The sequence below is a fragment of the Budorcas taxicolor genome, chromosome 9, assembly GCF_023091745.1.
Source record: "Budorcas taxicolor isolate Tak-1 chromosome 9, Takin1.1, whole genome shotgun sequence".
Taxonomy (NCBI): Eukaryota; Metazoa; Chordata; class Mammalia; order Artiodactyla; family Bovidae; genus Budorcas; species Budorcas taxicolor.
The window spans coordinates 85,752,506-85,766,282 of NC_068918.1; the positions used below are offsets into that span (position 1 = coordinate 85,752,506).

The 13,777-nt window shown below is 51.1% G+C and overlaps 1 protein-coding gene across 1 annotated transcript in view; it reads left to right on the top strand.

Annotated features, from left to right (window-relative positions):
* The first annotated feature begins 10,978 nt into the window (after positions 1 to 10,978).
* The window catches only part of SYNJ2 (synaptojanin 2), a 101,882-nt gene continuing 99,083 nt past the window's right edge, over positions 10,979 to 13,777 (top strand). The window contains exon 1 of the mRNA XM_052645472.1: positions 10,979 to 11,105. Within this exon, the coding sequence (XP_052501432.1) occupies positions 10,979 to 11,105 (127 nt within the window). The remainder of the gene's footprint in view (positions 11,106 to 13,777) is intronic.

A 13,777-nucleotide genomic window follows, 5' to 3' on the forward strand; every position in this document is an offset into this window, starting at 1 on the left:
ACATGCAGGATCTTCCCCAACTAGGAATTGAACCTGCGCCCCTGCTGCGGAAGCGCAGTGTCTTAAGCACTGGACCACCAGGGGGGTCCCAGTTCCTCTTTTGTCAGAGAAGTTATTTTGTGTTCACTTTTGTGGTTGAAGTAGTCACATAGCTTTATCTGCAAAAAATGCTGTAATATTGTTTTGGTGACTGTCAGCTTTTTATCTGACGATTTTTATTCCACACTCCCTGTGGAAACTGGGGACAGTGACATGTTGGTCTCCTAATTCCAGAGCTAAGTTGAAAATACCAGTGATCTGTGTATTTGTTAGCAGAGGAGGAAAACCATGTGAGCCTGCTGAGTTTGTTAGCACCCCGGTGAAAAAACAAATTCTGTCAACTAGATAAAATACCAAATTAGAGGGTCAGAAGGCAGTGTCACCAACAGAAAAAATGGCAGATGAGACATTTGGAGAACCTGCTATTTAGTAAGTCCTATCAGGGCTTTCACATTCAATGAGCAAGTCAGAAATCCTTGCTGTCCTCTCCATTTCACCATGATTGCTTTGGGAGGAGATACATGACATCAGGAACAGTTAAAATAATTTATAACTGTAGGCAGCATTAAGCCTTATGCTAAAATAACCAGATGATCAGATGCTGGCTGTGTTAGACACAAGCGCATTCATTCCCAAGCCCTTTCTCTCTTGTCCATTTCAACTGAAGAGAGAGGGAAAGTCTCTAAGGGGGGGTCATATGACACAATTTGTTAGGGGCTTCTGGGAAGGTTTTTAGATACCACTGACCTAGATTCCTCTTTTCTTTCTACCTTGGATATTACTGTGACGCCTGGAGCTGAAGCAGCCATTTTGTGATCATGAGTCAACAGGCCACTGTGTTAAGAATAAAGGAAAAGAAAGAAGGACCTCACCTTGATCTTTGATGACATTGCTGAACTGCTACCCTAACTCTAGATGCTCTACCAATGAGACTTCTTGTCTACTTTAAGACTTTTATAGGTGAATTTTCTGTTACTTCCAGCCAAAGCATTCCTAAGTACCTCTGATACATTAGCTATAATATGCTGCTACTGAGAGAATTTTAAGTTGAAGGAGCACAGTTTATTTTAGATGTACATTTTATTTGTAAAATTTGTAGTTTATTTAAAATTTATATTATTTTTAATTCCCTAAAATTTATATTTTGAAACTTTTCAAACACAGAAAAACAGAAACATAAAGTTTCTCCTTTCTTACATACCCACAGGATGGGGTCAGTATCCAGCCTCTGCCTGCATCTAGCCAAAGACGGGGAGCTTACTTCTACACAGGCAGCCCTCCCTTTTTTTAAACTATCAGTTCAGTTCAGTTCAGTTGCTCAGTCATGTCCGACTCTTTGGGACCCCATGAATCGCAGCACGCCAGGCCTCCCTGTCCATCACCAACTCCCAGAGTTCACTCAGACTCACGTCCATCGAGTCAGTGATGCCATCCAGCCATCTCATCCTCTGTCGTCCCCTTCTCCTGCCCCCAATCCCACCCAGCATGAGAGTCTTTTCCAATGAGTCAACTCTTCTCATGAGGTGGCCAAAGTACTGGAGTTTCAGCTTTAGCATCATTCCTTCCAAAGAAATCCCAGGGCTGATCTCCTTCAGAATGGACTTAACACGCATCTAATTGCTAAAAAGTTCTTCTGGATGTGGAACCAAAACTCACCCCTCTGTAACTTTTTTCTCCATGCTCTTGGAGTCACGAGGTACAGAGGTCTTATTAAACAGTTGGCATTTTCCTCCATGGATGGGTCTTGTAACCCCCTCAGGAAAGGGGTATTTCTGGAGAAGAGTTAAGGCTAGAAGGGAAACAGGCACCCCCATACTGAAATGGGAGCGCCTTGGGGAGGCCTGCTCTTCCTCTTTGGCAAGAATCCTGTGGGGGAGGGGCTGGGCGGCTGACCCTCCCCCACCCCTCCCCTGCACGAATGCTGTGGGGGAGGGTCAGCTCTTATGCCGGGCGTGGAAGGGCCGGGGGTGGGGAGAGGCGGCCGACCTTTGTTGTCAGAGCTTCTTCGGTTAACTGAACAGCCAGATTCCACCCTGAACAGCCACCCAGCCCCTGGAAAAGGCTCTCCCTGCGTGTGGAACTGAACTGAACAATGGACAAGCAGGTCCTAGCTGGGAAAGGCCCCGCCCCCCAGCCCCCAGCTGTGACAGGTGTGCCTCGGGTTGTTTTTCCCGTCATGATGCGGGGCGCGGCCCAAGGTTGGACTGGCAGCCGGCACACCTGTGTGTGGAGCTCGGTCTGGGCCAGAGCCGCGAATACAGCTCCCCTGGCTCCCGGGGCCCGCAGGCGGCCCCATGGACCCGCCTCTGAACGGACCCATCGGCTTCAGGGGTCGCTGGCTTTCAGAAGGAGGCGTCACCCGGGCTCCGGGCACACCACGGCTGCGGGGTGGCCGAGCTGCCAGGCACACTGATGGGGTTCAGTCTGTGTCTGGGAGGCTCCGAGGGGTCACGCTCTTGGGTTGCAAGGAAAACTGATGAGAGTCTGGACTCAGCTATCCCCGCTGTGAGGTCATAAGTCCAGTCGTGTGTGTGTGTGCATGCGTGCACAGATCAGTACCTCATGCTCCCTGTTTACAAAAGATAATAACCTAATAAAATGAACTTCCAAGCAACCCCTCCTATTATCGATGTCCAACCCCCGCCCCACAGCCATGGCCAGCAGCGCGAGGCACGCTTTCCCAGGTACCTGAGCCGGGTGACCCCAGACCTCATCTGCACTGCAATGAGGTGTAGGGTGGGCAGGGAGGTGGACAGTGGCCAAGACACACGACCTTGTCTAGGAAGGCGACGCCAGGGAGCTAGAAGGACCTCATGGGTGGACAGCCAGCGGGGCCGCCTGCGGTGGAGAGCACAGACGGACCTCCTGCTTCTCCCGCGGCTGCAGTTGCTCAGTCCTTCTCGTGTGTATTCCAGTTCTGGCCTCTGGCAATGAAACGCAAAGGCCTGTATCATCTGAGCTGCCGTTGGCCCAGGGTCTACGTGAGAGGCATGGTTCCCAGGCCAGTTCCACGCGGGTGTCCATGTGTCTTTCATTTCTTCACTCAACAAGGACTCCAGGATGCCAGGCACTGGGAGTCCAGTGATAACTGTACAGACATGGCCCTGAAATGTACAGTGGGCGGCAGCAGGGATGGCTGACACTTGCATAGTGTCCCTGTGGGGCAGGCGCTGTTCCACATCCTGTGTGTGTGTGTGTGCGCGCGCACGTGTGCACGTGTGCATGTTCAGCCACGTCTGACTCTTTGTGACCCACGGACTGCAGCCCACCATGCTCCTCTGTCCATGGGATTTCCCAGGCAAGAACACTGGAGTGGGTTGCCATTTCCTGCTCCAGGAGATCTTCCCAACCCAGGGATTGAACCCGCGTCTCCTGTGCCTCCTGCAGGTGGATTCTTTACTACTGCGCCGCCTATCTTAATGTTCACAGCGTCCTTAATTCTCACATACAAAAGATTCAGAAGCAGTGGCAGCCAAGTTCAGCTCATTGCTCGAGGTTGCCCTGCATGGCAAGTGTGGCTCTAGGATTCAAAGCTGAGTTCGTGCATTTAAAGTTTACTTGATTCTGTCTGAGTGAAGGTGACCGAGTGAAGCACAGATGTGTGGAGTCAGATGGATACTGAGGGTAACAACAGGATATAGAAGGGTGGGGAATAGTGTGATGGGCTCCTCTGCAGGCATCTCGTGGGAAGGAAGCAAGCTGAGAAGGACGCAGCCAGTGGGCAACGGTTCACACTGGCACCCTGAGTTGGGACCTGGCTTGTTGGGGACCCAGGGAGGGCAGCGAGCCTGTACCTTGGGGGCGGGTAGAAGGACAGTGGGGGCAGAAAGGGGACAATGCCGAGTAACAAGGGGGAGCCATGCTCTGCCTGCCGTGCTGTGGGGCGAGGTGCGGAAACAGGCCAGTTACTGGGAGTCCAGAGAAGGGCGGATGCAGTGGTCAGGAGGAGAGGTGGGCCCAGACGAGGCTTAGCCGGCGAGTGTGATGCGGAATTAACAGCCCCGGGTGGACAGCTCCAGCGTGCCTCCGACACCCCTGAATCTCACAGACTGGCTTCATCTCAAGTTTATGATCTCCGGGAAGCGCCATGGGGAGCAGGGTGGGCGGAGGGTCTCCCCCTTATAGTGGGAGATCCTGGAGCACATCAGGACCCTGCGGGGCATGAGCCAGGAGAGAGGGGTTCGGCGACCCAGACGGTGGGGCTAAGGGAAGGGACAGAGTCCTTGAAAGGAAGCGGGACAGGGTCTGAGCACGTGGCTCCCCAGGAGCAGGACTGCTATCGATGCCAAAGCGTGAGTCTCTCCCCAGGAGAGCTGTTTGTTGGAAGCTGTTCTTGCAGCTATTTGAAGTTCGTGTCTTTTCCCAGACCGCAGAGCTTACACAAAGAGCCAGAGAACCTTCATGGTCAAGTTTTCCTCCGTCATTGCAGAAAAAAAAGACGATGTGGGAGCTTCAGAGATGGAGAGTGAGGGCGTTCTCTTCTCGGGTCTCCACATTCTCAGGGAGGCGTGAGGCCAGTAAATTGCTGTGAGTAGGGGGTGGAGGAGATGGGGTGGGAGGGAGGAGCAGCTTCAAATAATTGTCTTAGAGAAAACGAGCTTAACTGGATAAAACGGGCCTGGATTAATATGCAGACAGGGTCTGAGACCATGAGGGTAAAATTTCTAAATGACCAAATGTGGTCTTCAAATGCCGTTTTCGACCAAAGAGAATCAGAGCTTCTTAAAGAAATGATTAATTCCCACTTTTAAGAGCAGAAAATGTACAAATTGAGCTTGGTGTTTCATTCTAGAGGGTAAGGAAACAATCAAGGACTTTTGGGGTCCTGTCAAGAGGAGCCCGGAACCAACTTAAAGATACTTCCAGTGGCCAAAGAGGGAACATTTTGAGCATCAATAAGGATAAGACTGCAAGGGACTGGAACACATCAAGTCTGTTTAAACTCAAGTAGGAGTTCATAATGAAAGTGAAAAAAATATAATTAGTTGGTCACTATTGGAGGATGTTAATAGACAAATTCACTGAGTTCAAAGTAACTCATTATTTTGAACTCTAGTAAATAAAGGAAAAGAATCATGTTCTGCCTCTTTTGTTTATGTTGCCATCAGGTGAAAAATAGTAGAAGGGAATTTTCTGTTATTTTAGAAGAATTTTAGCTACTAATGGGGGCTTCCCAGGTAACTCAGTGGTAAAGAACTGCCTGCCAATGTAGGAGACACAGGTTCCATCCCTAGGTTGGGAAGATCCCCTGGAGAAGGAAATGACAACCCGCTCCCATATTCTTGCCTGGGAAATCCCATGGACAGAGGAGCCTGGTGAGCTACAGCCCATGGGGCCGAAAAATTATTGGGCAGGACTTAGCGACTAAACAAAAAAGGCTACAAAAGAAAGCAATATAACAGAGCATAACTATTAACTAATAGAGCAAGGACAACAGCATTGACGCTCAGTGGCTGCTACATCACAAAGAGAAGCAATCAGACCTGTGCTTCCTGATGGGAAGAACATATCTAACCAGGAGATGGAATCTGCTAGAGCTTCTGTATCCAACTACTGAGCTATATTACAGGTCATCCACAAAGCAAGGGGACATGCTAAGCGATACCACAGGAACACTCAGCAAAAGGCAGTCTGTGAGGGCTGCTGGGCATGCGAGCTAGTTTTTTCAACAAGTAAATTGCCAGGGGAAAAAGAAATGGAAGGGAAAGTTGTGTATCTGAAGAGGGTTAAGAGGACTTCCCTGGTGATCCAGTGGTTAAGAATTCCCTTGCCAATGCAGGGGAACAGGTTCGATCCCTGGTCTGCGAAGATCCCACGTGCCAAGGAGCAACTAAGCCCATGTACCACAACTGCTGAGCCCACGTACCACAACTACTCATGCACGAGAGCCCTGGAGCCCGTGCTCCACAACAAGAGAGGCCACCGCAGAAAATAAAAATGAAAAAAACTAAAGGGGGGTTTAGAGACGCATCAGTCAGACTGTGTCAACATTACTTGTGCAGTTCACACAAACTATGGAAAGTGACTGATGGCATTTACAAGACACTCGGAAATGTGAAGACTAACAATATCCGATGATATTAAATAATTGCTGTTTAGAAAAATGACACCAGTCTGCAAGGTTATGCAATCTCTTTGGTGACTAAACAAGTTTATGGGAGATTGCAGTCTGGGTAAATGAATGAATCAGTTAATTAATGACTTGAGAATAATAGCTTTTAGCTTTAAATATCCACAGTGTTGTTAATGGCTAATTAAATATTGCATAGGGAAAGTACTTTGAAAAACTTTCAAGTTTTATCTAAAAGTTAGGGCTAGAAATCTTTTAAAGCCAGCCAGTCAGTACACACAGAGACTCAATAAATCTCATCTGGGCTGGGCTGAGTCGTCTCGCTAGTATATTATGGTGATCACATTCTTCTCAACTCCCTACAAGGGCCCGTGGTCTAGACAAAAGAGTATCTTCTAATCTGTGAATGCATTTAGATGGAAACTTTTATTAAAGTATGAAAGTTAAGTCATAATTTGTTGTATGTTTAATGAAACCCGTTTAAAGAGAGTACAAAGGTACAGGAAATTGAAACAAACCCAGCAATGACTGTGGGTCATTGCCTTAATCGTGTGCCACATGAGTCAGAGCCTTATTCGACAGTTGTGTCCAGCATGTGTACCACACGTTTCCAGGCGAGGAAACTGGAAGACGGACCCAGAGTAATGAGAACAACGGAGTGTTTCGCCAGGAGAAGCTGAGGGGTTCAGAATGACGGTCTCCAAGTGTGTCGCATGCTTTCAATCACCTGGAGTGGACACCTAGATGCCTGGCTACACAGAGGGTCATGCAAGAAGAAACGGGCTGTAAAAAAGAGCCCCCTGTACCCCCTCCCATGTCCCCAAACTGCTCTCCTAATGGGCAGTCGGAACCTCTATGTGACAAAAGTGAAAGGACCAGTCCTGTCCTGGACCCAGAGTGGCCTTTGCCATCCTTGACTGCCGTCTGCTCCTTGGGATGATTCCTTCCTTCGGATCCTAGGATGAGTAACAGCTGGTGGTCCCCTACCTCGTGGGCCCCCTCCTTGCCCTCAGCACCCCAGACCAGAGTGTCCCTAGGCTCAGCTCCCACTCCTCCCTTTCTGACCAGCACTCAGCCCGTGGTCAACTCATCCAGACCAAGGCTTTAAACACCCTGGGGATGCTCACAGCCTTCATATTTACTCCTTTGCCCAAACCTCCCACTGGACTCCAACTTACATAACCAACGGCCCACTCGACACCTTCACCTGGATTTTTAACAGGCATCTCAAAACTTTGTTGCTGTTTGCTAAGTCGTGTCCGAATTAACATGCCCCAATCTGCCTGCGAGAGTTGGACCGTGAAGAAGGCTGAGCGCCAAAGAATTGATGCTTTTGAACTGTGGTGTTGGAGAAGACTCTTGAGAGTCCCTTGGACTGCAAGGAGATCCAACCAGTCCATTCTGAAGGAGATCAGCCCTGAGATTTCTTTGGAAGGAATGATGCTAAAGCTGAAACTCCAGTACTTTGGCCACCTCATGCGAAGAGTTGACTCATTGGAAAAGACTCTGATGCTGGGAGGGATTGGGGGCAGGAGGAGAAGGGGACGACCCAGGATGAGATGGCTGGATGGCATCACTGACTCGATGGACGTGAGTCTGAGTGAACTCTGGGAGTTGGTGATGGACAGGGAGGTTTGGCGTGCTGCGATTCATGGGGTCGCAGAGTCGGACATGACTGAGCGACTGAACTGAACTGAATCTGCCTGCCTATTCAGCCACCTGCTCCTCCCACAGTCATCTTTATCTCAGCTCAGTTCAGTTCAGTCGCTTAGTCATGTCCGACTCTTTGCGACCCCATGGACTGCAGCACTCCAGGCTTCCCTGTCCATCACCAGCTCCCGAAGCTTGCTCAAACTCATGTCCATCAAGTCAGTGATGTCACCCAACCATCTCATCTTTATCTCACCTGGTGACAATTCCACCTTTCCAGGTGATCTGGCCAAAAGTATCATGGTATCACCAAACTCCTGCCTCCTTCTCTTATTCCACATCTACTCTTGCAGCAAACCCCGTGGTCTCACAGAATTCAAAGAACTACCCCAAACCCAAATGTTTCTCTCCACTCACTCCCAAGGCCCATGCACACCTGCACCCCTGGGATGTCACAGTTGCTTCCTCTCTGGTCCCACTGCTCCCTCAAGTTGCAACTCAGAAGCCAAGATGATCCGATAAAAACATCATCTGAGCAGGCCTGGCCTGTCTTAGAAAGGTCTCTTGTCCTCTCTGCCCACTGTCCTGTTTATTTTGTGTTTTTCCCCAGTCAGGCTTCCAAAGTCAGCAAACTATGCTTATTGCCCCCGTTTCTTCCTTAATTCTTCCCCGAGAACATTCCCCAGATGGGTCCAGTGGTCTTCTCAGGTTGCACTCATGGTTTAGGTGTCAGAGCTGACCTTTTTCTTGAATGTGTTAGGATCTCTTACTTTCTCCATCTGCTAAACGGACTGGTGCCTAGGTGACTCTCAGTCTATCAAGGAAGCATGGATGAAAGGGCAGGGCTTCCTTTGCTGTCCCCGTGGACCCATCCCACTCCAAACCAGAGGGCAGAGACCTGAAAATACAGCAGGCATTTGGCTCATTCAGCCAGTTCTCAGAGGTAGGGGAACAGCCATTACTGGCATCTAAGATGCACATTATAACTGCTGAAATCAGGGCATTGCTAATGATTTCATTACGTAGTTTAATTGGCAGTATTTTTTTTCCTTCTCAGTGGTACATGAAATAGTAGTTCATCTTACAGTTGATATGTCTGACAGTGTCTAAGCTGTAAAGCTAAAGTGCTGGTCCAGACTATAGGAAAGTTTCTCAAACGTGTTCAGAATGTCACTGGGCAGAGCTGTGGCCCATGGAAAGGCAGGAAAGAGGAGAGAGAAAATTTTAAAAGACTTGATCCCCTTCCGCAGACGTTACAACCTAATTTGTGAAACAAGACTAAGAAAACAGAACTCTACAAACACTTCTCAAGCAACATGTGAGCAGGTGAGAGCCAGAGTGGACTTCTGTGAGTGTGAGGGGTTATCTGGAACTTCGGCATCACAGGAAGGCTTCCTGGAAGAAGAGCACTTAGAGTTTAAAAGGAAAGGAAGCGTGGGCCAGAGGCTACTCTGCCATATTCAATGGCTCGCTGTTCTCAGGCAGAAACAACGTCTCCATTTTACAAATGTTTGGATAACTTAGGAGCATCCTTTCTGGGACTTTCATCACGGATATGTGAGCAGGAGGGCAGAATGCTCAGGAACGACTTGAATCTCTGCTGTATTTCCTTCATTCTCCGAATCACACCTGGGAGGGGTCCACAGAGGATGGACTACCTGGTCAGTCGTTGCTGGTCCTTCCTGAATGTCTGCAAGGGCGTGGCCGTCCTCCTTGGCACTGGGCACCTTACTTCTTCTGGAACATGCCTGATATATAAACTACTTGACCCACAGGCTTCTTTCTCTGTGTGAGCAGAATAGGGGTGAGAGAGGAATCACCTGGATTCGGGTCGGATGAGAACACCCAGATGAGGTCTGGAGCCGACGTACACACACCCACTATAGGAAAAGGAAATGAAACCCCCACACCCACCCAAAGGATGACTCCAGGTAAGCCCTCTCCCCTGGACTCCTCTCCCCTGCAGACCAGTCCCAACACCCGGGCTAAAACCCAGTGCCAAGAGGGGCATACTTCCTGTTCCTTAGCTGCCAGTCATTCTAGATGGGCCACGTGTCCTAATAGGGGATGCACGGATGCATGCTGGTGTCCATACGCCTGCGTACATTCTGGCTGATTGAAGTATCCGCCATGAAGTCAAGGGCGGTACACTCAGCAGAGAGGGAGGAGGGGTTGCAAGGCGGAGGGAAAAGGCCCTTCACTCTCACTCCTGCAACCATCAGCACCTCACAGTTTGCCCTGCTTGACACTCCCAGAGTGTTCAGCTCCTCTGAATGATGACTCCACGCCCATCCTGCAAGCCTCTGGGACAGGTACCCTCACCATCTGATAAGAGAGAAAAGCAGGTTCAGAGAAGTCAAGGTCCCACGGTAAGCGGCAGGTCCAGAGATGAGGGGCTCAGTGTCTCAGAGATAACCCACCTTTGACTCCCGGCTACCCAAATTCTGCCTGGTGTGGACAGTGGGCCGCAGGATCCTCTGAACAGAAAGCTAGTAAAAGGCACCATGGATGGAGCACTTTCCGCTCCTCAGGCGTGCACCAAGCCCTTTGTACGAATTAACTCCATCCTCCCCTGCAACGTTATGAAGCAAGTACACTTCCTAATCCCGCTTTACCTTTTAGGGCCACTGAGTCACAGAGGACAGGCGACTCGCCCAAAGTCGCAGAAGCAGACCAGAGAGGGAGGCGCAGCGCCCTGGACGGGACTGGGGAGGACTCCGGAGTGCTGCGGAGGTCCCCGGGCCGGGCAGTTTCTAGCCTAGTGGCGCCGGCCAGGCCCCGGCGGGCCCATATAAGGCCGCGGGGCGTCCAGTAACGTTGCAGGAGCTTCAGGGCGCCCCGCCGACGGCAGCCTCCTCCGCGTCCAGGAATGTGTGGAATCTTCCTCCCCGGCTCCCGCCCACCGCGGGAGCACTTCCCCTCCGCTCCCGGCCCCCATCAGGCCCCCGATCTTGCCCGAAGCTCGCCCCCTACCCACCCACCCAGCCGCGGCCCGGCCGCTGGGGGGAGCGCGGCGCCTCGGCGGAGCGGACCGGGCGTCGGGGAGGCGGCCGCGCGCCCTCACCTGCCCGGGGCGGCGCGCGCGGGCGCGGCGGAGGCGGGCCGGTCGGAGGCCGCGGAACCGGCAGGGAGGAGCCTGCGCCTGGCCCGCGGCGGGGACGCAAAGTGAAACTCCTGGAAGTTGCGGGCGTTCGGGGAGCCGCGCCGGGCAGCGCGCCGATGGCTCTGAGCAAGGCGCTGCGGCTGCTCCGGCGGCTGGAGGCCTCGGGGGAAAGCAGCGTCCTGCTGGAGGCGCGCGGCCGCAGGGACTGCCTGCTCTTCGAGGCCGGCACGGTGGCCACGCTCGGTGAGTGCGGCAGGCGGTGCTGCCCGGGGCTCCCGGGCAGGCGACTCCGCAGCGGCGCGGGGGGCTCGGGCCGCTTCCCCCGTCCCCTTCCCCGGGGGGGAGGTGCCCGAAGGGGAGGGCGCCTGCCTCTTCTGCTGAGACCGAGGCATACGGGCACCTCCCTTCCCCGAGTAGAGCGGTCCCGGGGGCGCGGAGGCGGCCGAGGACTGGGGGTCGCACGCGCGGGGTGGCCGGTAAGGGCCTGTTTGAATGAAGTGGCGCAGGCACGCCTCAGAGCACGTGCGGCTGCGCCCCCGGACCCAGGCTGCCCGCGGTCCCCCCCTTGGGGTCTGCCATCCGCGCGCCTGCCGGCGGGCGGGTCACTCGTGAAGAGCCGCCTCTGGATTCTTCTGCCCCGCGCTCCCCCGGGACGCGTTCCAGATTCGGGACCATCCGGGAGGGTTGACTTAGGAGCCGGCCTGACCAAGCGCTTGGCGCTGTTTCAGTTTGGCACCTGTTGATGAAACACGGAATGCCCACTGCTCTGTGATGGCCTCCTTCGCTCTTGGAGGGGATGGGGACAAAGCACCGTTAACCCAGACGCCGGATAAACAGCTGATGGCACCTTGGCCTCAACCAACTGCTTGGTTGAGAAGCGTCATTCCCACAAAGTATAGAATTTGGAGGCAAATACGCGACTGGATGACTCTGTACTGGCTGTATTTGATTTTGGTGTTGCTGTTTACTCAGTCGTGTCCGACTCCTTGTGACCCCCTTGGACTATAGCCCACCAGGCTCCTCTGTCCATGGAAATTCCCAGGCAAGAGTAATAGAGTGGGTTGCCATTTACTTCTCCAGGGGAATCTTCCTAACCCAGGGATATTATGCTTGTCTCCCCATTGCAGGCAGATTCTCTACCGCTGAGCCACCAGGGAAGCCTGGATTTGACCTTAGGTAGTTGCCAAGTCTGTGTATTTCAACTCTGTCAAGACCAGCAAGTCTTGACACTGACATTGTGTCAAGCGCTTTAGAGACGATCTCATTTAATTTTCACAGTTCTGGGCTATTATAGTGTCCATGTTACAGAGGAGTAATCTGAGGCCTGGAGAGGATAAGAAACTTGCTTGGCCAGGGTGACAGACAGCACTCCCTGACTTCCAGTGGCTGTTTCTGTATTGGTGTACAGAGTGTGTCTTCTTGGAATCACCAGCCATTGGGCTTCTTGTTTGGTGTCTTAACATTCACGAGGAAGGCCAGGTAATACCAACATGAGCGAAAGCAGGAAGGATTGTTGGAACTTCGACCTGAACACTGGAGAACAGGATTACATCTCTTGTCCAGCTGCACCGTCTCCCTTGTTGGTAGCTAAACACAAAGCGGAGAGGAGGGTCTCTACTCCTTTAGGTGGATAACCAGTGCACTTACCCCCACCACACTTTATAATTGACTCTAGTCTTTTTTTCACATTGTGCGCATACATTCTTCAGTTAAATTCTTCAGTATACATCTTGGAAGGACCATCTCTTCTGTTTCCACTTCCTTAATCATTTTATTAACATACGGTTATCTGGCTTGTTTCCAGTCACTCGGTTACTAAAACCATGTCTCCAGTAGTGTCAGCACCATAAGCTGTGCAGTAAATCGTGGATTAAATTGTTATCAGATTATTTCAGTTTGTACTCTAGCCTGAAAAGTCCAAGTTTGGTCATTTGCTAAGGTCTGGGGAAAAAAAAAAATTACAGAAATTTCCATTCCATTTTAAATGTCTACTTCATACCACATTTGTCAGAGCTGAGAGATTAATTGCATGGTACAAAACTACCGCTTCATCAAAGAGAGTGAAATATTCATCAGTTGGATTACAGCAACCTTAACAGAGTTCCTGTATTAAATTATTTAAGAGTTCCTTTGAAGCCACTGGGCTTCCCAGGTGGCACTAGAGGTAAAGAACCGCCTGCCAGTCCAGGAGATGTAAGAGGCTGGGGTTCAATACCCGGGTTGGGAAGATCTCCTGGAGAAGGAAATGGCAGCCCACTCCAGTATTTTTGCCTAGAAAATCCCACGGACGAAAGGAGCCTGGTGGGCTATGGTTCATAGTGTCACAAAGAGTTGGACATGACTGGAGTGACTTAGTGCACTGTTGAAGCCACTAGGATAACAAAGACTTTATTTTTTCAAAAGTGAAGATTTTTAAATGATTAATGAAAGTAGTATAATGCATATTTTCCATTTGGAAATTAGGCTTTGGGGCTGAAATCATGTATATTATGCTGGTGGTTACAATTCTCTGGATTCTGGAACAGAGGAAGTAGTGAAAGGAAGGGGTGTGGCCTCAGCTCACGTGTAGCCCACATTTGTCACCTAACCTGGCATCCGTTTTTCAGTGGACTTTGGCCTGAATGCTTAATTTTTGAAGTCTTTTTTGTGTTAGTCACTCAGTCGTGTCCGATTCTCTGTGACCCCATGGACTGTAATCTGCCAGGCTCCTCTGTCCCTGGAATTCTCCAGGCAAGAATACTGGAGTGGGTTGCCATTCCCTTCTCCAGGGGATCTTTCCCACCCAGGGATCAAACCCAGTTCTCCTACATTGCAGGCAGATTCTTCACTGTCTGAGCCACCAGGGAAGACCTTTTGTTACATTCAGTTCAGTCTCTCAGTTGTGTCCGACTCTTTGTGACCCCATGATTTGCAGC